Here is a 24,733-nt window from a genome sequence, read left to right as displayed (position 1 = left end):
TAATACAGATAATTTGATCTTGCTCAACATTTACCACTTGCAACATTCAGGTTCCAAATTTTGCTGACTGCCATTACAGGCTTCAGCTAGCTGGTCCCAGGTGGGTGGCCAACCAAACCAGACATCTTGCACATACTGGCCACAAACTTCCTCAACAATAAACAGGCCAGAAAGATTGTGGATTTTTAAAAAATTTCCAATGGAGGTGGCTGTCTTGTGGGTAGTCCACGTTACCTGAGGAGTTTGCTAAGAAGACATGAAATAATGGATACTACAATTAAAGGAGTTTTTTTCTCATACATTGAACCCCAGACACCACCTCACCAATCAACTCTTTACAGCAGCTCTGGGACCCAGGCAGGGAAAAGATTTAGAAGGACTGGAGGTTGAACCACAACTCCTTGGTTATCTAGAGCAGGAGTCAGCAAACTCTGTAAAGGTGTAGATAGTCAATATTATAGGCTTTTCAGGTCAGAAGGTCTCAGCAGCAACTACTCAATGCTGCCTTTATAGTGCAAAAAGGGACATAGGAAACATGTAAATGAATGGGCATGACAATGCTCCAGTAATACTTTATTCACAGCATGCATATGAATTTGTTATGCTGTGAATAAATTTCACATAAATTTCATATATTAAATGTCTTTTGGATTTTTTTGTCAATTACTTAATATCTAATCTAATAAAAGAGAAACATGCAAATTGACCGCACCTCCGCTATGCCCCAAGCCACGCCCACCAGCCAATCAGAGAGACTATATGCAAATTAACCCAACCAAGATGGCGGCCGGCAGCCACAGAGCTGGAGCAAGCAGGAGGCTTGGTTGCCCCGGCGATGGAGGAAGCCAAGCTTCCCGCCTGCCCTGCCGGCCCTGAGCTCCACTCAAGGCAACAAAGTTTCAATTATAGAAGATAAATAAATCCCAGATACCTGCTTCCAGCCAGCCTCCACTGGGAGCTTGAGTAGCTGGGGGTTGTGGCCAGCCTGAAAACAGCCATCAGCCCCTCACCCAGACTGTCCAGGCACCCCAGCAGGACCCTCCCACCCTGAAGGGGGTGTGGCCAGCCTGAAAATGGCCATCAGCCCCTCACCCAGGCTGGCCAGGCATCCCAGGGGGGACCCCTTACCCTGAAGAGGCTGTGGCCAGCCTGCAAACAGCCATCAGCCCCTCACCCAGGCTGACCGCACCCTCATGGGGTGAGGTTCCCTGCTGGGGGGCTTGGCCAGCCTGAAAACAGCCATCAGCCCCTCACACAGGCTGGCCAGGCACCCCAGCGGGGCCCCCCACCCTGATCCGGGACAACCTTCAGGGGCAAACCAGCCGGCCCCCACCCAAGCACCAGCCCTCTATCCTATATAATAATAGGGTAATATGCAAATTGACCCTAACAGCAGAACAACTGGGAATCAGTGGTGACTATGACACACACTGACCACCAGGGGGCAGATGCTCAATGCAGGAGCTGCCCCCTGGTGGTTGGTGCACTCCCACAGGGGAGCTCTGCTCAGCCACAAGCCAGGCTGATGGCTGCCAGTACAGCGGTGGTGATGGGAGCCTCTCCCGCCTCCTCAGCAGCACTAAGGATGTCCGACTGCAGCTTAAGCCTGCTCCCTGCTGTCAAGTGAACATCCCCCGAGGCTCCCGGGCTGCCAGAGGGATGTCTGACTGCCAGCTTAGGCCCAGTCCCCCAGGGAGCGGGCCTAAGCCAGCAGGTGGTCATCCCCTGAGGGGCCCCAGACTGCGAGAGGGCACAGGCCAGGCTGAGGGACACCACCGGGTGCACAAATTGTTGTGCACTGGGCCTCTAGTATAAAATAAAATTCCTAGCTATCAGATTATACAAAAACAGGGCGTGGCTGGATTTGAACCATGAGCCATAGTTTGCTTTCCTCTGCCCTAGACTCTTCTTGAAATGGGCTTATGGCAGCATTCCTGGCAGAAAACTAAATTGATTGACCATGACTTCTACCTGGATTTTTTATTTTTTCAAAAGAAATCAAATATTTATTATCTTCTTCAAATTTCTTTCTGTGCTCATTTCTGGCTAGCATGAAGAGACCCACCCATCTTTGAGTTTTATGCCCTTTCCTCATATTGTCAGTACATCTAGTAAAGCTTCCACTTAACATTTGCTAGTGGTATGTCCTCCCATTGTTGTGTTCAAAACCAATAAACACCCTCCCTACACATCACCTTTTCCAGGAGTTGTTATTCTATGCCGTATTATTATTATTACTTTCTTTTTCAGTGAAATTGAAATTCCCAGGGACATTGATTTTCTTTATTGTTAGGCATGTTTCACTAAGTGGGTAATACAATATGCATTTATTTCATAGTATAAATGACAATAATGCATCAATTTGCAACAGTATAGACCAGTGATGGCGAACCTATGACACACGTGTCAGAGGTGACACACGAACTCATTTTTTTGGTTGATTTTTCTTTGTTAAATGGCATTTAAATATATAAAATAAATATCAAAAATATAAGTCTTTGTTTTACTATGGTTACAAATATCAAAAAAATTTCTATATGTGACACAGCACCAGAGTTAAGTTAGGGTTTTTCAAAATGCTGACACACCGAGCTCAAAAGGTTCGCCATCACTGGTATAGACTGTTACACAAAAATTACAAATGTGAATTTTGCAGATTCTGTCATTTGTTTCAAAATACTAAAATCTTGATGAATTTATTCAGATGAGAGCGAAGAAATAGTATTCCAACAAGCATTTTGATTTTTTTCTGTTCGGTTTATTTTGTTTTCTAGATTACACATATAAGTAAAATCATAAGGTATATGTCTTTCTTTGACTTATTACACTCAGCGCAATAGCCTCTAGGTCTATCCATGTTGTTGCAGATGGCAAGATTGCATTCTTTTTTATGGCTGAATCATATCCCATTGTATATATGCATCACTTCTTTATCTACTTATCTATTGGTGAACACTTAGGTCATTTCCATACCTTGGCTATTGTAAAAAATGCTGCACTGAACATATGAGTATATATGTCTTTTCAATTAGTGTTTTGGGTTTCTTCAAATAAGTACCCAAAGTGGAAAAAAATGATTTTCTTTCCTTTAGGGAATTAGTTTTGGAAAACAACATACTTTCTAGCCAGAAAATGTTGAGCTTAAGAGCAGCAATTCATTGTCATGTCAATAAAACTTTCAAATTTGTGTATGTATTTGACCATTCCTGGAAATTACTTTCTAAAGTATTTTGTTTTGCTTTAAAAATAATTCATGAGGATATATATATATATATATAATTTATTTCAGAGAGGAAGAGAGTGGGAGGGAGAGAGACAGAAACATCAATGATGAGAGGTGAGAGGTAATCATTTATCACCTGCCTTCTGCATGCTCCCCACTGGGGATCAAGCTGGAAACCAGGGCATGTACCCTGACCAGGAACTGAAATATGACCTCCTGATTCATAATTCAGTGCTCAACCACTGGGCCACACCAGCCAGGCAATAAGTCTTTTAGATAAATCAATTCTGAAACAAATACTGTAGTATGACTTGCAGCGCTGTCCAAGGTAATCTTTTGTAGCGATGGATATGTTCTCTGTCTGTGTTGTCTAAAACACTGTGCCTTTTGAGCATTCGAAATGGCAAGTGCAACTGAGGCACTTATTTTTAAATTGTACTTAATGGTAAGTAATGTTAAAGTCATATTTAAATACTTTTATAACTTAAATAGTCAAATTATTTTTAACTGAACTTCAAAAATTGAGGCTATGTGATCATGTAATTTTACCTTTTATTCTCTGAAGTTCATAGTCTGGAAAATAGTGATTTATATAAATGAACAAAGGAGACAAGTCTGGTTTTCAAAAATTGTGGCAGGGATGGTGTGGTTCAGTGGTTGAGTTCGATTCCCAGTCAGGGCACATGCCCAGGTTGCAGGCTCCATCCCCAATGGGGTGGGGGTGCAAGAGGCAGCCCATCAACAGTTCTCTCTCATCATTCATGCTTCTATCTCTTTCTCCTTCTCCCTTCCTCTCTGAAATCGATTAAAATATTTTAATTGCTACTACAACAGCTAATCTCACCTGGCCCGTGTTGCTCAGTGGTTGCGTGCTAACCCAGGAACCAAGAGGTCATGGTTTGATACCCAGCCAGGACCCATGCTCGGGTTTTGGGTTCAATCCCCTGTAGGAGGCCTGCAGGAAGCAGTCAATTGGTGATATTTCTCTCTCCTCAATGTTTCTCGTTCTTTATCATACTCCCTTCCTCTCTCTCTAAAAAAATCAATTGAGAAACATTTAAAACAGATCATTTCAACTGACATCTCAAGAACTACTTTCAAAAATATTAAGCTGTTATAATTTATTATGATTCCTGTTGCTTAGGTAAACTTAGGTAAACAGATCCTGGCTTAGTTTTCTTGAATTTTGAAAAAAAAACAAATGAACAAAACAAACATACATGACCCCCAAAAAAAACAGTGTTTCCTAAGAATCCAAAGGACCTTTCTCTGTATTGGTCAGTCTGCTGCTAAGATCCTTTAAGCAAATAGGAACAAAGACTGCTGATGGGAGAGTGTGAGAATAAAATAGCTTTTTCCTTGTTTTAGAATGACTATGGGCTGTAAGAGAGCAAAAGAGGAAAGCATGGGGTTAATTTGTAACAACACAGTCTGTGGAGTGTGTATGTATCATATAAAATTACATTTTAACGTCTTTGTGAGTTTTATTGTCCTCAGGGTTTAAACAGTATGTGATCAAAATCACATCATGTAGTAAAGAGTGTGTGGGTAGGTGGATAGTTAGGTGGGTGTAAATCCCAATAAAATCCATTATAGAAGATAAATGATAGCTATTGAAGTTTGGGCAAATCAATTTCCCCAATTCATTTTATTTGTCCCTCTAGGAGCCCTTATAGGGCTTGTTACCTATCTTCAGGATAGGTTTGAATCAAGGTAAATAGTCAAAAACATTTTCAGTTAACTATGTGTAATAGTAATGATTATTTTTACCATGGAGTTAGTTGCTTATACTGCAAACTAATGAATTAATGAACAAGAATACTAATCTTGAACACCAAGGTTTATTTAAAAGCCAATATGGGTTTAGTGTGGTAATAAGGGCTGAGTTCTCCAAGGACTGCAAACCTGCTTATTGTACATCAAATTTTACTGACCTTGAAATCTCCCTAGAAATATTCATTTATCTCACCATGTATTATGCATTTCAGATCTTTAGCAACAATAACAAAATTCAGATGTGGTAATGAAGTGATTATGCAATGAAACTAATATACACTGTGATTTCATACAGGAGACTTAGACTTCACTAGTGTATTCACTTAAAACTGGAAGCAATGTAGGAAATATAAATCTTTAAACATTGTAAGTAATGACCACATGCTGTAAAGAGAAAATCCACTTACTTTTCAAGTATAATCCTAATTAGTTATGCCATTGGAGGGTGACTGTACTAAAACTGAATTGTAATTGGTCATTTGAAAATTGTTATGGATTTATAATTTTTAAATGGCTGGTGGCATGTAATCATAATGTGTTTTTTTTCAGTTTTATGGTCATTATTCTTTTATTAAATTACCAGAGGAAAAGAAAATAAATGACCTCCTACTGAGGGATATTTTACCATGAGACCAGTTATTTAAAAAAAGAGTATTGTGCCTAAGAATATATCTTTCTGAAGTTCTGGTTCTCTAGTAGTTTTAATTTACTGAGACTGAAAAATATGCAAGGTGAAATGAGGTCTCCAAATATTTCATACCACACATATTTTATCCAAAGGAAGATAATGGTCTACTTAAATAATTTAATCAGCATTGCTAAATTTGGGGAGGTTTTTTAAAAAAATCTTTGGTTGATGGCAAGAAAGTATTTGTTTAAAATGCATTCAGAGTTATTATTTATCATTTTTCAAGGTGGAAGGATGTTGGCATTGAAGGTTATACTTAGCCACACAACAGGCAACCTGAATCAACTAAAAAGGCAATAGATTTATAGATACTATACAGGACAGTGGCCAGAAGAAAAATACTTACTGGGTAATTATTAACTGAATTAATTGCATGGGCAGTATTCCTGCCAATGCTTTAATTAAGGCGTAACCAGAATTGCCTCTAGCTCCAGAATCCATGACATCAACATAACAACAACAACAAAAAATGTCAAGAATTGAGTCTTCTACCTGTGTTGTTTTCTTTTTTTAAAATATATTTTTATTGATTTCAGAGAGGAAAGAGAGGGAGAGAGATAGAAACATCAATGATGAGAATCATCAATTGGATGCCTCCTGCATGCCCCCACTGGGGATCAAGTCCACAACCTGGGTATGTGCTCTGACCAGAATCAAACGGTGACCTCTTGGCTCATAGGTCTACTCTCTACCACTGAACCACACCAGCTGGACTTGTTAGTTTTCTTGACTGACCAGATCCTACTATGTTCCTCTAATCACATTTCACCAGTCCAGCTGTCAGACAAGAACTGTTCTTACTGTTCTATTGAGCTTGGGCATTCACAAATAGGCTAAAACAAGAACCAGAGCTAAAAATGCAACATATGTGAGAACTTAAGTACTCTGAAGAGAGTTCTGCTTTTAATCCTCAACTTTATTTTCTCTCTTCTCTGTTCTATTAGTAAATGATAGGTTACTTTGTGTGACTGTTCATAAGAAAAAGTGGTAAGGGTATACAAAGCTGTAAAATTCAATTGTGGCTGAATGTATATGGCGTGGCGCGCGCGCGGTGTGTGTGTGTGTGTGTATGTGTGTGTGTGTGTGTGTGTACGTGCACACGTGTACATGCACTTTCAAGCTTTTGGAGAGAGGCACAGGAAGAAGATACAAGTTGAATGAAAATAGTTAAAATGAAGAAAAAAAACAACACTTGACAAGGTCTGTTGGAGTAGCACAGATAATAAATGCTACAGAGTTTATTAGAAAGAATAATTATTTCCATCCGAGGGATCAGGCAATTTTCTTTCAGGATGTGGCACTATCATTACCCAAAACATGAAGGATAGGGAAGGTTTTTTTATGTGTTAATTAAGAAAGGAAGTCTTTTATTCAAGGAAATGAAGACCTTTCAATGGCAAAGTAGACAATGACAGGGGAACAGAAGGAAGAAAAGTCGAGGGTCATACCAGGAACAATGAGGTCACTGTTTTGAATAAAATGCAAGTTTGTTATCAAAAAGATGTGGAGAATAATAGATAAAGTCAGATTATTGAGAGCTTGTTTTTTAAAGGCAGGCTAAAGAATTTGGAAACAATTGGGAATCAGTCATATGATTTAAGCAAGAAAATAAAACAAGTGATCATTTGGGAAGTTGAATTTAGTAGTTGCAATGACAATAGGACTTTATCATCCCACATACATTCAAAATTATGAAGAAAGTATAATAAAATCCAATCAGTACCTAAAGGAGTTTATTCAGGGAAATGCTGTGAAAGAAAGTGGACTTGCTTGTGTACTCATATGTTTTCTCAAAATGGTACAGCTCAAAGTGATGAGAGACAAAATGGTACAATGGTTAAGAGCATGAGCTTCTAAGGTTGGCATCTTGGGTTCAAATTCTACCTCAGTTACCATGATTGGTTGTGTGAATTTGGGCAAGTCACTTAGCCTCTCTGAGTCAGCTTTTCATATGTAATATGGGGGCAATAATGATACCTACATAATAGGGTTGTTATTAAATGTTCATATATTAAAAAACACTTAGAATAATACTTGGCATATTATAAGTACTACACAAATATTCTGTTTCCAGAGAAGGAGTATACATGCCATTTTCATATTATAAGTAGTAAATATTCATTGCAGAAAAATTAAAAGCACAACTAAGAAAAAGATGGCCCATAACTCAAAAGTTGCAACTTTAAAACTTTTGGTAAATTATACATTTTTTCCTATTGCTAAATATACATCTAGATCACCTTTTAAATAGCCACAGTGTATTTCATTGAATGAATGTTCCATAATTGCTAATCCATACCATTTTGGTTAGCATGTTTTGCTTTTATAAATGAGTCTGTAACAAACATTCTTGTAGTTTAATATTTGTACACATCATTATTGCATTAACAAATTATTGGAGGTAGAATTTCTGGTATAAGTGTGAAACTATGTTTATTTTTTTAAGCAATCACCTTTCACAGTTTAAAGAAATCTGGCCTCTGGTCCTAGATTATCTGGGTAGTCGCCTCAACTCATCACTCCTCATAGCTATAAAAACCCAAGAACTATTACTTATTTCTAAAATCTGTTACATTATCATTCCCATGAAAAACTACTGTACAGCTTTTTCATTATTATTTTATTTTTTGTCTAGGGCCTCTGGCCATTGAATGGGGGGAAGGGGAAGGGGAAGGGGGAGGATAAAGGGAGGGGGAAGAGGAGGGGGCAGGCAGCATAAGGAGCTGCGGGGTCCTTAGACCTGTCCCAGGCCTTGCCCTTCAAGCTGGCTACAGTCATTGAAGCAGCAGCAGCACACGCAGCATCCGGCCTGTGGTGGTCCCAGCCTTCAGGCTGTCTGCAGGGGTCGGGGCCCTGTTACACAGCTCACCATAATGGCAGGTGGAGATGAGCTGGTAGGTGACAGGCTCTTCAGGGTGCTCATAGGGAGTGGACAGCATGCAGCCTTTGTTGTTGGCAGGGCAGGTCAAGGACTCGGTCAGATCATAGAAGATGCGGTCCTTGGTGCCTCTTGTGCCCAGGGGCAGAGCCATCACCAGGAGCAGTACCCAGCCAAGGACCATGGTGGCCTGGTGGCAGTGGGCCTCCCGGAACTGCTGAATGACACTCCACACGCCCAGGAGACTTCTGCCCCTGGTTCTGGCCTCCCGGGGTCAGCACTTGGAGTGTCCTTGGTTCCCAGCGCTCCGTGTCCCTCTCAGGAGCTTCTTCCTGACCACGGCTCCCGAGTCACAGGGTCTCTGAAGCTTCCCCCTGACGGAGACAGCCATTAGCTGCTGCCCAAGAGAATCTTTGTGGAGCGGAATGGGGTGACCTCACAGACCCCTCAGGGTTCCACTGGCCACTCTGGGGGTGAGGTCATGGGTGGGGGAGGGGTGTCACAATCTGGGTGGTAACTTTGGAAAAGGCCAAAATATATTAACATTTAAATTAAAAATTATTAATTGGTAACCACCCCCAAAATCATGGCTAATAATTTGGTGCAGGTATTTCCATTTATTTTTTTAAATGTGTATATTTATGTGTAGATACTGAATAGTAAAATATACACAGAAAATCAAAGACAATTTATGTTTGGTATGTGCTTTCTTATTAATATGTCATGAATATTATTCAACGAATAGAATATTTTTCATGATAGGTATGTTCATGGATGCCAAGAATTCCATTATATGAATGCAATTTATTCTACTTGAGGGATTTTGTTTCAGTTTTTCACTGGTATAAGTGACAGAATTGATTGAGATTTCTTGTCATATGTCTCTATGTATATTTCTAATATTCCCCTAGGAAAATTTATAGATGTAAAATTTTTTGGTTGAAAGGAATGAATATATTTAAAGTTTTAAAATGTTTTCATGTAATCTTTTAAATTGAAGGATAAGAGATGCATATTGAAGTGCACAAATCATAAGAAGTTGATGGATTATTTACAAGTTAGCATAGCCATGCTTCTAATATGCAGATCAATAATTAGAATATTAGCCCAGGAGCCTCTCTCATGCTCCTTCCTAGTTATTAACCCTTTCCAAGCTATTGCCCTTATCCAAAGATAAGCACTCTTCTGAACTTTAACATCTATATTAGTTTTATCTGCCATTGAAATTAATATGAGTGGATTCATAGAATATATGCCCTTATGTTTGTTTTCTCCTATTCAACATTACTTTTGTGAGATTTTTCTATGATAGTGCATGAGTCATAGTCTTGTTAATTTATTCTCTACACTATTCCATTGTGTGGATATGCCACAGTTTACCCAGTCTACTGTTGGTATCCATTTGGGTTGTGTCTATTATGAATAATGCTGTTATGATATACATGTCCTTTTCTGCATATCTGTAACCATTTATTGGAATCATTCACTCCTCACTTAAGTAAAGTGGCACCATTATCACAAATTAAGTAAATATTATAGTCTATTTGTTTTCACAGCAATATCATGCAGAATTAATAATAATAAATGATGATATCTGGTTGTAAGCATCCTATTTTTTCCCCAAGGCTAAAGATACTAAGTATACAAATACATTTTATTTTTCAGTTACAGTTTACCTTCAATGTCATTGTGTTTTAATTACAGATGTACAGCAAAGTGGTTAGAAAACCATGTATTTTCACAGTGTGGTCCCCCGCCCCGCCCCCAACTGCTTCAAGTACCCGCTGGCCCCACTTATACTCATCCCAATATTACTGACTATATTCCCTGTGCACTTAAACCTTGTTATTCTTCAAGATTGCCTTGAATATTCTTGGCTCTTTGGATTTCCATATAAATCTTAGAGCTGTCATATCAATTTTATTAAAAACTAACTGTTGCTATTTTGATTGAGATTGCATTGAATTATCAAATTATTTGAAAAGAACTGATATCTTTGCAATATTGGATCTTCCAATATGTTCCTTCAATTGGTTTCTTCCAATAGAGGAACAAGGTATCCTCCTATGTAATAAAAGTGTAATATGCTAAGTGTCCGATGGATTGGTGGACCGCTAGATCAGTTACTATGATGTGCATTGACTACCAGGGGGCAGATGCTCCAACCGGTAGGTTAGCTTGCTTCTGGGGTCTGGCATATCGGGACTGGGAAAGAGGGCTGGACATGCCCTGGAGCCCTCCAGTGGTCCCTACCCAGCTGGCCAACCCCGATCGCCAGCCAGGCTGAGGGACCCCACCCATGCATGAATTCGTGCACTGGGCCTCTAGTATTCCTATATTTGTTTAGTTGTCCCTTAATCTCTCAGTAATGTTTCTAGTTTTTCAGATAGAAGTCTTGCTTTTTGTTTTGAATTATCAAATTACTTCCTACAAATATAATAACTTATATTCCAACAACCATCATAAGACTGCTTATTTTTCAGAACTTTGACAAATACCTTTTAGAAAAGAAAATATAATAGGCAAATGATGACATATCATTGCTGTTTAAATTTGCATTTTGTTGATTACTTAGTGATTGGACTTTTCTCTTGTTTATTGGTTGTTTGCATTTTGTGTCAAATTCCTGTTTACATTCTTTATCCAGTTTTCCCATAGATCCTCCATCTCTCTTCATTTATTGAATGTTCTTTTGACGTGTAACAATGTTACCCTTTGATAGGTGCTGTAGATATTTCCAGTTGTCATTTGCTTTTAATTCTGCTACTTGGACTTAATTTCTAAAAGAATAACACAAACATTATATTTAACAGTTTATTTACATTTCTTTCTACTTCTAAAGGGCTTCCCCATGCCAGTATTTTATTCTAGTTCTGTTATTAATGATTTTTAATCCTCTCCAAAGGATATGTTTTTATTGATTTTTAGAGAGAGAGCAAAGGAGAGAGAGAGAGAGAGAGAGAGAGAGAGAGAGAGAGAGAACGGGGATCAAACCCACAATCTAGGTATGTGCCCTGACTGGCAATCAAACTTACATACTTTTGGTGTATGGAATGATGCTCCAACAAACTGAACTATCCAGGCAGGGCTGTTATTATTATTATTATTAAATATATTTTTATTGATTTCAGAGAGGAAAAGAGAGGGAGAGAGAGATAGAAACATCAATGGTCAGGCCAGGGATGTTATTATTAATATTTTGCACTTATTACTGTAATTTCTCTAGAATATCTTTGGTGTAAAATAAGAAGTCAATATTTAATATCTGTTTATTTCTAAGACAAACAGCTCTGCTTATCCTAATGATAAAATTTCTACACATTTGGAAATTAAAATTCAGAAATTGAAAGGAATAGAAACTAATCTTGTGTGAAATTAGGTCAAGACTCAGTTAGATACTAAATTAACACATAAGGGAACTGAATGTTTTTAATTGTTTTCTTTCACCACAGGGGATATGTTTTATGAAGAGCATGATTTTATAATACTTAAAAAGATTATTGGAAAGAAATAATACATTTTACTAGTTAAGTGATTTACATTAGTATTTTGATAAGAATATGAAGTAGTAAATATAATAGTAAATTGTTTTAAAACATTTAGAAACTGTCATAAATCTTACTCTTAGTCTAAATCATAAACTGTTCACATCTGCTATTTTTTTCCATGAAGTATATAGGAGAATAAATCAATTCCTGAATACTGTTTTGAATAGGGTGGGGGACCACAAAAGTCATGTTAGATGATCTCAAATTCCACCTTACCATTAATTAAGTGATATTATCCTAAGAAAATAATCATAGGATTTTTGTCCATCAGCGTGGCTCAGTGGTTGAGTGTCGACTTATGAACCAGGAGGTCGTGTTGCGATTTCTGGTCAGGGCACATGCCCGGGTTGCAGGCTCGATCCCCAGTGGGCTTGCAGGAGGCAGCTGATTAATGATTCTCTCCATCATTGATGTTTCTCTCTCTCTCTCTCCCTTCCTCTCTGAAATCAATAATGATATACTTAAAATAATCCTATCTAATAATAGACAAATAGGGTAATTAACCGTACCTCCACTACGCTTCCCATTGGCTAATCAGGGTGATATGCAAATTAACTGCCAACCAAGATGGTGGCCGGCAGCCACGCAGCTGAAGCGAACAGGAGGCTTGCTTGCTCCACTGATGGAGGAAGCCAAGGTTCCCTGCCTGCCACGGCCCCGCTCTGAGCTCCGGAAGCAACAACTCCAAAAGCAACAATGTTTCAATTATAGGAGCTAAACAAACCCCAGATACCTGCTTTCAGCCAGCCGGGGCCTCAGAGCTGGAGCCAGTTCTCAGCTCCAATGACAGCTATAGAAGGTAAATAAATCCCAGAATAAAAAGAAAAAGAAAAAAAGGAGAGGCTGGGAGCTTCAGTCACCCACCAGCCTGAAAACAGCCCTCAGCCCCGCACCCAGACTGGCCAGGCACCTCAGTGAGGACCCCCACCCTGAAGGGGGTGTGACCAGCTGCAAACAGCCCTCAGCCCCTCACCCAGGCTGGCCAGGCACCCCAGAGAGACCCCCACCCTGATCCGGGACACCCTTCAGGGCAAACCAGCCGGCCCCCACCTGTGCACCAGGCCTCTATCCTATATAGTAAAAGGGTAATATGCAAACTGACCCTAACAGCAGAAAGACTGGGAATGACTGGTCACTATGACATATACTGACCACCAGGGGGCAGATGCTCAATGCAGGAGCTGCCCTCTGGTGGTCAGGGTGCTCTCACATGGGAGGAGCTCTGCTCAGCCACAAGCCAGGCTGATGGCTGCCAGTACAGTGGTGGTGGTGGGAGCCTCTCCTGCCCCCTCAGTAGCGCTAAGGATGTCCGACTGCAGCTTAGGCCTGCTCCCTGCTGGCAAGTGGACATCCCCCGAGGGCTGCCAGGCTGCCAGAGGGATGTCTGATTGCCAGCTTAGGCCCAATGCCCTGGGGAGCAGGCCTAAGCCAGCAGGTGGTCATCCCCCAAGGGGTCCCAGACTGCAGGAGGGCACAGGCCGGGCTGAGGGACCCCCCTCCGAGTGCAAAAATTTTTGTGCACCGGGCCTCTAGTAATAATAATAATAATAATAGGATTGTTAACTGATGGCTTTAGATAAGTTATATCCTATTAATAATGATTTGTTATTAAAATACATAAAGTATAGTTCCTCATCACTATTTTTGGGGTATGAAGAAAAGCTAACAATTTTCTTTTCCAAATTAACCTATGTAACTGCAGAGGAAATCCATTTATGTTTTTTTTTTAAATATAGTGAAATGTCTCCCACCCCATCCACCATCTGTCCTACCCTCACCAAACAATGATTTTGGTTTCAGAAATATATCTACAAGATAAATTCCTAGAGCCCTGGCTGGTGTGGTTCAGTTGGTTGGGCATCATATCATGCACTGAAGGGTTACTGGTTCAATTCTGGGTCATGGCACATGCCCAGGTTGTGGGCTCCATCTCTGGTTAGGGGGCCCGCAGGCAGCAACCAATTGATGTTTCTCTCTCTCCCTCTCCCTTTCTCTCTCTCCCTAAAACTCAATAAAAATATTTTTATTTTTTAAAAATCTTTATTGTTGAGATTATTACAGATGTCCCTCTTTTTCCCCCCATAGCTCCCCACCACCCGATTCTCACCCCACCCCAGGCCCTTGCCACCCTATTGTCTGTGTCCGCAGGTACTGTACACATGCATATAAGATCTTTGTCTAATCTCTTCCCGCACCCCCCACACCCCCTTCCCGCTGAGAATCATCAGTCTGTTCCATTTCATGCCCCTGATTCTATTCCATTCACTAGTTTATTCTGTTCATCAGATTTTTTTATTCATTCGATTTTTAGATTCACTTTTGGATAGATAAGTATTTGTTGTCACTTTGTTGTTCATCATTTTTTTATCTTTACCTTTTTCTTTTTCCTCTTCTTAAAGGATACCCTTCAGCATTTCATATAATACTGGTTTGGTGGTGATGAACTCCTTTAGCTTTTTCTTGTCTGTGAAGCTCTTTATCTGAACTTCAATTCTAAATGATAGCTTTCCTGGGTAGAGTATTCTTGGTTGCAGGTTCTTGCTATTCATCACTTTGAATATTTCTTGCCACTCCCTTCTGGCCTGCATAGTTTCTGTTGAGAAATCAGCTGACAGTTGTATGGGTACTCCCTTGTAGGTAACTGTTTTTTGTTTGTTTTTTCTTGCTGCTTTTAAGATTCTTTGTCTTTTGGCCTTGGCATTTTAATTATGATGTGTCTTGGTGTGGTCCTCTTTGGATTCCTCTTGTTTGAGGTTCTCTGTGCTTCAAAGATAAAGCACGGTAGAAGTAAAAGTTATGGATCAAAGATTACATGCATTTAATAGATATTGACAAATTGTCTTCCACAAGGAATACACTAATATATACATCCCGCTGGCCATGTATGAGTCTGCATTTTCCACAACATTGGCAGTATAGTGTTTTCAGGCTTAGATTTCTGTCAGTGCATTAGATGAAATTTTCAGACCTCTCATGACCATGACTTACATTATTTTTGTGAGTTTAAAATCCATTTGTGTTCTGTTTTTATCAATTTTCCTTAACTTCTGTCCAATTTTCTTTTGGATTGTTGGCCTTTATCTGGTTAGTTGGCAGAAGCTCTCTTATGTGTTAGGAATATTGGTCCCTTATTAGAGATGTAAGTCACAAATATTATTTTTATTTTGCAATTTTTCATTTGTCCTTTGACTATGTTTGTTTTTTTGCCATGCAGAAGTCTCTCTTGTTATATAGTCCAATTTACTAATATTTTTGTCTGTTAATTAAAGCTTCCTAACATAAAGGTAAAATTACATTTTTATGTTATTGATTACTCTAGACATGTATTGCTTCTTACCTTTAAAAAAGAAATTAATTCTCAATTTGGAAAATGTTTGTCTTTCATTCAACAGCTATTTATTGAAAATCTATCATATGTAGAAACCTAATTCACCCAGAAATCAAAGCTCGGTGAGGGAGGCAACCGTCAATAATAAATTAAATAGTGTAAGGTAAATGCTATGGTGGGGGGAATCACAAGGTCTATGAGTACATTCCTAATGCCGATGTCATAACTAAGCTGAAAAGTGTGCCCCACAATCTCATTATAAGCTATCATTCAGTTATGCCAAATATTAGCCAAATTTCACCAATTGCACTGTTTTCTACCAGAAATTGTTCTATTTCTGTAACCAGGAAGGAGTGGGTTGGGTGATGAGAAGGAAACCAATAACTTTAGTTAAAAGTTATACAGATATCATCCTAGCTGGTTTGGCTCAGTGGATAGATCATCGGCCTGCGGACTGAAGGGTCCTGAGTTTAATTCCTGTCAAGGGCACATGCCCAGGTTTTGGGCTCAATCCCCAATAGGGGATGTGCAGGAGGCAGCCAATCAATGATTCTCTCTCATCATTGATGTTTCTAGCTCCCTCTCCCTCTCCCTTCCTCTCTGAAATCAATAAAAATACAAAATAAACAAAAAAAAGTTATACAGATTTCTGTGCTTATATATGGAGCCTAAATGAAACACAGAGTATTTTGTGATCAGGTATAAATGAGTTCATAACTCTATATTAGAGATTTTAGGAAAATATGATGGCTATTATTTCTGATAGTTTCAGAATCTAGAGCAGTGAATCTCAACCTTCCTAATGCCATGACCCTTTAATACAGTTCCTCATGTTGTGGTGACCCCCAACCATAAAATTATTTTCGTTGCTACTGCATAACTGTAATTTTGCTACTGTTATGAATGTAATGTAAATATCTGATATGCAGGATGTATTTTCATTGTTACAAATTGAACATAATTAAAGCATAGTGATTAATCACAAAAACAATATGTAATTATATATGTGTTTTCTGATGGTCTTAGGCGATCCCTGTGAAAGGGTCATTCGACCCCCAAAGGGGTCGCGACCCACAGGTTCAGAACCGCGGATCTAGAGGCTCTTAGATGTTTCAAGTTGAAGCTGTAAAATGCTTTTTGAGTAGGAAATGATCCAATAAAAAGAAACTAGTTACCTCCTTATAAATGCTGAAAAGGATAAATCAAAGGCATTATTAGATTATATAGTATATACATGGAGTTACACTTGTGATATCAACTATCACACACACACAAACATTCACCCACTCACATACATATGTAAATATAGTTCAGCACCATAGATGCCCTTATGGGTTATAACTTATGAAATACAAATAGGTCTTTATCTAATACTATGTTTACTTGGCTTTATAGCAGGATACAAGTCAGACAAAGCAGATACAGTATCATGATTCATTATTCATGGACAAACACTCCATGTTACCCATACATGTCCTTTTGACTCCTCACCCCACACAGGAAAAGGCTGCCAGAAATGAAAACCAAAGTTTGTGCAGGTACCTTATAAAAGCCACAGCTTCTATTTCCCTTCCATCGATATATATAAAAGCCTAAGTGACCACCTGACTGTCCAAACATACAACTGGCAGCTATGATGCGTGATGACCACCAGGAGGCAGACGCTCCGGTAGCTATGACGCACACTGACCACTAGGGGGCAGATACTCAACACAGGAATTGCCGAGCTGCAGTGACTTGGCAGCTGCAATTCTTGGCTGATGCACCTGGAACCAGAGAGGAGGGAGCCCAATTTTGGAGAGTGTCACCCAAGAACTGCCCTCTCGCAATCCGGGACCCCTCGGGGGATGCCAGAGAGAAGGTTTCGGCCCAATCCCTGCAGGCCAGGCCAAGGGACCCCACCAGTACACGAATCCGTGCATTGGGCCTCTAGTCCTATATAATAAAAGGCTAATATGCAAATCAACCAAATGTCAGAACGACCTGTGGAATGACTGGTTGCTATGATGTGCATTGACCACCAGGGGGCAGATGCTCAACGCAGGAGCTGCCCCCAGCTGGCAGGCCCCAGGGCAGCCAAGGCGGGTGCCAGTGGGGGCCCCTGATCACCCCTCCAGTCACCCCACAAATTGGCCCTGATTGCTGACCAGGCCTAGGGACCCTACCTGTGCACCAATTTGGTGTACTGGACCTCTAGTATTTATATAATTTTAGTCATATGGAGCTAAGGTCTATAGTCTAACTCACAGATCCCCCATCCAGATACAGTTGCACACAACAAACAAGGCAGGCCCAATATTTCCCATTCATCTTAAAATTAGTATTCCAAGGAAACATTGTTGTGGGAGCCTAAGGACTGTATGTTTTGAAATATACAATATATTTCAAAATGCATATTGTTTACATATAATAAGAGCTTATATAAAATTATTTCTCCTATAAATTAATTGATTGGTTATTTATTCATTATCATCCTTTCATCCCACAATTCTGAGTCCAATTAAAGAATGTGATGTTCATTAGTTAGTTCTTTTAACAGTATCTAAAGCAGTTATTCCAAATTATTGGACATTGTTTACATTATACACTAGTATATCAGTGTGCTTATTTCATTTATTTTGTTTCTTTCATTATTAAGGTATTACATATGTGTCCTTATCCCTCCAATTGTCCCCCCAACCCCAGCCCCTCCTCATGCCCTCACCCCCCTGGTGTCTGTGTCCATTGGTTATGCTTATATGCATGCATACAAGTCCTTTGGTTGATCTCTCCCCCTTGCCCCCACCCTCCCCTACCTTCCCTCTGAAGTTTTAGCAGCTGATTGATGCTTCTCTGGATCTTTTTTTATTCATCAGTTTATGTTGTTCGTTATATTCCACAAATGAGTGAGATCATGTGATATTTATCTTTCTCTGACTGGCTTATTTCGCTTAGCATAATGCTCTCCAGGACCATCCATGCTGTTGCAAATGGTAGGAGTTCCTTCCTTTTTACAGCAGCCTAGTATTCCATAATGTAGATGTACCACAGTTTTTTAATTCACTCATCGGCAGATGGGTACTTAGGCTGTTTCCAAATCTTAGCTATGGTGAATTGTGCTGCTGTGAACATAGGGGTGCATATATCCTTTCTGATTGGTGTTTCTAGTTTCTTGGGATATATTCCTAGAAGTGAGATCACTGGGTCAAATGGGAGTTCCATTTTTAGTTTTTTAAGGAAACTTCATACTGTCTTCCATAGTGGCTGCACCAGTCTGCATTCCCACCAGCAGTGCACGAGTGTTCCTTTTTCTCTGCATCCTCACCAGCACTTGTCATTTGTTGATTTGTTGATGATAGCCATTCTGACAGGTGTCAGATGGTACCACATTGTCATTTTGATTTGCATCTCTAGGATGATTAGTGACTTTGCGCATATTTTCATATGTCTCTTGGCCTTCCTTATGTCTTCTTTTGAAAAGTATCTATTTAGATCCATTGCCCATTTTTTTATTGGGTAGTTTATCTTCCTTTTGTTAAGTTGTATGAGTTGCCTCCCTGTAAATGTTGGAGATTAAACCATTACCGGTGATAACATGGCAAATATGTTCTCCCATGCAGTGGGTTTTCTTGTTGTTTTGTTGATGGTTTCTTTTGCTGTGCAGAATCTTTTTATTTTTATGTAGTCCCATTTGTTTATTTTCTCTTTAGTTTCCATTACCCTAGGAGCTGTATCGATGAAGATATTACTTTGGCATATGTCTGAGATTTTGCTTCCTGTGGATTCTTCTAAGATTTTTATGGTTTCCCATATTAGGTTTAAATCTTTTTATCCATTTTGAGTTTATTTTTGTGTATGGTGTAGGTTAGTTTCATTTTTTTTGTATGTATCTGTCTAATTTTCCCAACACCATTTATTGAAGAGACTGTCTTGACTCCATTGTATGATCTCGCCTCCTTTGTCAAATATTAATTGAGCATAGTGGTTTGGGTCAATTTCTGGGTTCTCTGTTCTATTCCATTGGCCTATATATCTGTTCTTGTGCCAGTACCAGGCAGTTTTGAGAACAGTGGCTTTGTAATATAGTTTGATATCTGGTATTGAGATCTCTCCTACTTTGTTCTTCATTCTCAGGATTGCTGCAGCTATTCTGTGTCTTTTTTTATTCCATATGAATTTTTGGAGAGTTTGTTCTAGGTCTGTAAAATATGCCGTTGGTATTTTAATGGAGATTGCATTGAATCTGTAGATTGCTTTGGGTAGTATGGACATTTCAATGATGTTGATTCTACCAATCCATGAACATGGTATGTTCTCCCATCTGTTTATGTCTTCCTCTATCTCTTTTTTCAGTTTCCTGTAGTTTTCCAGGTATAGGTCTTTTACCTCCTTAGTTAAGTTTATTCCTAGGTATCTTAATTTTTACGATGTTCTCTACTCATAGTATAATTGTAATATTATTATATTCTAGATGTATATTATAACATTTGTGTTCATATTACAATGTAATATTTGTATTATAATCATAGTATCATTAATAATTAATAATATAATATAGATATAATATAGAGTTCCTATTGCAGGTTCACATTCTTTATTTCTGTATACCTGTTTTAGCCCTTGATAATCTGAAGAAAAAGGCTTTACACTTGCTTACCCTAGCTCTCTACTTACACTTGAGTTTGAGCAATATTCACTAACTTTCAATGATTTTCATGTCATTCACTATCATCCAGAGCAGTGGTCGGCAAACTGTGGCTCGGTAAACCATGGCTCGCGAGCCACATGCGGCTCTTTGGCCCCTTGAGTGTGGCTCTTCCACAAAATACCGTCTCTTCCACAAATACCGACTTCTGCTCATGGGCCACGAAGTTTCAATCGCACTGTACATGCATACCCGCACGTGGTATTTTGTGGAAGAGCCACACTCAAGGGGCCAAAGAGCCGCATGTGGCTCGCGAGCCACGGTTTGCCGACCACGGATCCAGAGCATTGCTCTAAAATGTTTATGTGGATTACTTATGATTCTTACAATGACCATATGAAACAGGTACTAATATTATCCTCATTCTATAGAGAAGACATTTAGAGTTAAAGAACTTGGCTAATGTGCCAAGAAAGTGCTGGAACCAATAATTAAAACTAAGTAGCCTAACTCTAGACCCCACGATGTTGAACAGCATATTGTACTGCTTCCCAAATTATTTCAAATTCAACCCCAGTGTTATTCATTTATTGGGTTGTTCGGTGGACTAAACAAGACAATTAATGTGAAACCTCCAAGCATGGTGCTTGGTACATAATAAGCTCCTGATAAACATAACCTATAATCATTTTCTTAGGTTCTATTCTAATCCAAATAATTTTTTTTTTACTTCTTATTCTAATCTTCTGATTCTGTTTTACTTGGTTATACTAGAGCTCATAAACTATCACTCACAAAAATGCAAGTGAAAAGGCAGAGTGTCTGGCTTATAATACATGACACACCGTTATTTTTAATAAGTGAGTGGTTAAGTGAAGAATACGCTCCTTTAATTTTATTGGTTGGAGTTAGATTTTTGTTTGTGTGGATGTGTATTTTCAATTTCCTAAAGAAGGTGTACTGTTTTCCAAGCATAGACTTTTTTGGAAAGACTATTACTCAATGATTTGTATTACACAAATTAAATCCTAACATGTAACATGTAAGTAATCAATATTGTGCTCTTAAAATAATACCAAATACAGTAAATTTCTATAACATTTTATAACAAATAACTTTTGAAAATATTTCATTTTCCTTTTTTATTTAAATCATGAGAATCTTTTTCTTTTGTTTCCTTGCAGATTTCTAGAGACTTACCTACAAAACAAGGAGAACTTGAGGCTAACATAAAGGATCTTGGACAGCTTGAAGAGCAATTAAATCATCTGCTTCTGTGGCTGTCTCCCATTAGGAATCAGTTGGAAATTCTCAATCAACCAAATCAAAGAGGACCATTTGATATTAAGGTAGGAACTCTTTGCTTTAAATATTGTTTTCCAAAAGAATGGCAATAACAATGAACTCAGTTTCTCATTTGTTATAATCATTATCATTGTTGGTATAATGTTGGTTATTATTATTTGACTCACATTTTCTGTTTGTTTACAGCATTTACTAGCAATAATATATTCATTAAATTTATATCATTAGAATGCCTTCATCATATTTACTACTATAATCTATTTTCTTTTTTAATATGTTTTTATTGATTTGAGAGAGAGAGGAAGAAGAGAGAGAGAGAGAGAGAGAGAGAGAGAGAGAGAGAGAGAGAGAGAGAGATGGGAGTGTGAGAGAGAAACATCAATTGGTTGCTTCCTATACACGCACCACAAATGGGGATTGAACCTGCAACTTGGGTATGTGCCCTGACCAGGAATCGAACTGGTGACCCCTCAGTGCATGGGATGATGCTTAACCAACTGAGCCATATTGGTCAGGGCACAACCATTTTCCATACCTGTTTTAATTGCACTTAGTATGTTTGTAGACTTTTTATCCATAGCTGAAGTCATTTAGGACATTAGGTACCTACAAAAATAAAGTATAGTCTCTTTAGTAGACTTTATATAAAGCCCTCTCAGACTGACTCCAGTTTACCTTTCTCTCCTCTTATTCTGCCAACAACCTCTCCTTATAGTCTAGCCAAAACACATTATATTGTATCTTTATATGCATTTAGCTTGATGGCATGTCTTTGTTCTTGATCTTGTCTCTTCTTACATGACTTCTTTCTCTTTTTTCTGATGATTAATTTTCTTCCATCTTTCAAGACTGAATTCAGTATCATTGCTTCTTCAAAGCTTGCTTCTATACTCCCAAGTAGACTAAAAAACCCTTTTCAAATTTCTTATAAACCTCTGTATCTATCTCCAATAGCCTTTGTACGTTGATTTGCACATAAATTTTACAGACCTGACTATCTCATCACACTGCTCTTTGAATGCAGAGGGCATCTTCTTATCTTTTGTATCCACCTTATTTCTGAATAGCCTCAGGGCTCAGCATATGGTGGGTGATTGTTAGTATTTTTGAATCAATGAATAAAGATGCTTAATGAGTCAACCCTGGTAATGAGATGATGCAAGTAAGCCTATGGTTCATACAAACATGCCAATTAGATACCATCACCTCCTCTTTTAGTGTCCCTGTTAACATTGATTGTTTCTATCTTCTCTCCCTTTCCAGGAGGGTATTCTAAGAACTTGTCCCAACATGATGCCCCATTTTACATCTCCTGTGGGCCAACAACATTAAGTAGGCAATCAAATAAACCAATCCAAATGAAAGCTCAACCTATTAATTAATGTAATGGGTAATTTCAGACTAAATATGCTAAGTAGCATCTTTAAGTAAATTTTTCTTTTAATTTATTGACCAAAATTCTTCCATGTATTTACTTTGTAAGATTATAATGATCTAACATTTTTGTCTCCATGTAGTTGCTATTTTTCTAGGAAATAATGCAAGGATAAAAAGAAGTGTAAGGATCATCTAGAAAAGTAAAAGGTTAGGAAAGATGGGCTTGAGTGAGGCTAAGAAGAGAGCGAGCTTTGATATAACTAAGATGAGTTATATTTGCTAAGTACACTCCACTACTTTTACCCCACCTCTTCTTGATATTTATGTCTAACATTCTGATAGCTAAAGCAGATGGCACTGTGTCAGTCACAGGTAAACATCATTTCATCAGTGCAAAACCTAGGCTGTTCAACCAGTGGATGGTATTGGATTCAATCTGATGATTAAACGAAAGTCACAATAGGCTTTACCCAGAACACATTAAATTAACTTTAAGAAAGAATACAGTGCCCAGCCGGCATGGCTCAGTGGTTGAACATCAACCTATGAACCATAAGGTCATGGTTTGATTCCTAGTCAGGGCATATGCCTGGGCTGCAGGCTCGATTCCCAGTGTGGGGTGTGAAGGAGGCAGCCGATCAATGATTCTCTCTTATCATTGATGTTTCTCTATCTCTCCCTCTTCCTTCCTCCCTCAAATCAATAAAAAATATATTTTTAAAAAATAAAGTATGCAGGACAGCTAACAACACAGCCTGTATAGTGATGGCACAGTGGAGGTATTAACACTAAGACGTGGCTTCTGATGCACCAGTCACAGGGCATTTGGGTCATGTGTTGTCACAAAAACAAGACTGGATGAGAGAAAAACCACATCATCATTAAGGGAAGGCATCAGTTCTAGGATTTCTTAGTTTTCCACCTATCTAGTACATAGTGTCCTCAGAGGTATTTGAAAAGCAACCATTCTTCAGTGTGACTGTGTCTTACTAATACTGACTTTTCATTACTTAATAATCTCAACATAGAAGTACAGTTACTTGGTCCAATAAACAATGACCTCAGCCACATTCTAAATTATTTTGGAATTAGTTTATTCTTTTTTTAATTTAAAATCTTTTTTGTTTACAGTATTACATATGTCTCCTTTTCCCCCCATTGATCTCTCCCTGGCAGCTCCCACCCCCATCCCCAGCACATGCCCTCACCCCCTACTGTCTGTGTCCATTGTTTATGCCTATATGCATGCATACAAGTCCTTTGGTTGACCTCATACCCCCCTCAAGCCTCCCCCCCCACACACCCTCCCCTGCCTTCCCTCTGAGGTTTGACAGTCTGGATGATCTTCTGTGTCTCTGGATCTATTTTTGTTCATCAGTTTATGTTGTTCATTATTTTCCACAAATAAGTGAGATCATGTGATAGTTATCTTTCTCCACCTGGCTTATCTCACTTAGCATAATGCTCTCCAGGTCCATCCATGCTATTGTGAATGGTAAGAGCTCTTTCTTTTTTATAGCAGCTTAATATTCCATTGTGGTGGTATAGTGCTGTTTTTTAATCCACTCATCTGCTGATGGGCACTTAGGCTGTTTCCAAATCTTAGCTATTGTAAATTCTGCTGCTATGAACATAGGGGTGCATATGTCCTTTCTGATTGGTGTTTCTGTTTTCTTGTGATATATTCCTAGAAGTGGGATCACAGGGTCAAATGGGAGTCCCATTTTTAATTTTTGAGGAAACTCCATACTGCTCTCCGCAGTGGCTGCACCAGTCTGCATTCCCACCAGCAGTGCACGAGGGTTTCTCCACATCCTCGCCAGCACTTGTCGTTTGTTGATTTGTTGATGATAGCCATTCTGACAGGTGTCAGATGGTACCTCATTGTCATTGTGATTTCATCTCTCAAATGATTATGACTTTAGACCCAGTTCCTTGCCATTCTGTTAGTCCCCTTTTGAAAAGTGCTATATAGGCCCTTTGCCC

At 39.0% G+C, this 24,733-nt stretch overlaps 1 protein-coding gene across 1 annotated transcript in view; it reads left to right on the top strand.

The window, feature by feature from the left end:
- The window catches only part of DMD (dystrophin), a 2,279,750-nt gene that overhangs the window by 1,484,716 nt on the left and 770,301 nt on the right, over positions 1-24,733 (top strand). Inside the window, exon 48 of the mRNA XM_023751347.1 lies at positions 21,250-21,414. Coding sequence (XP_023607115.1) covers positions 21,250-21,414 — 165 coding nt within the window. The remainder of the gene's footprint in view (positions 1-21,249; positions 21,415-24,733) is intronic.

This window comes from Myotis lucifugus, unplaced genomic scaffold (assembly GCF_000147115.1).
Source record: "Myotis lucifugus unplaced genomic scaffold, Myoluc2.0 scaffold_20, whole genome shotgun sequence".
Lineage (NCBI taxonomy): Eukaryota > Metazoa > Chordata > Mammalia > Chiroptera > Vespertilionidae > Myotis > Myotis lucifugus.
The sequence above is the reverse complement of the archived record's forward strand: the minus strand, read 5'-3'. Positions and strand labels throughout refer to the sequence as shown.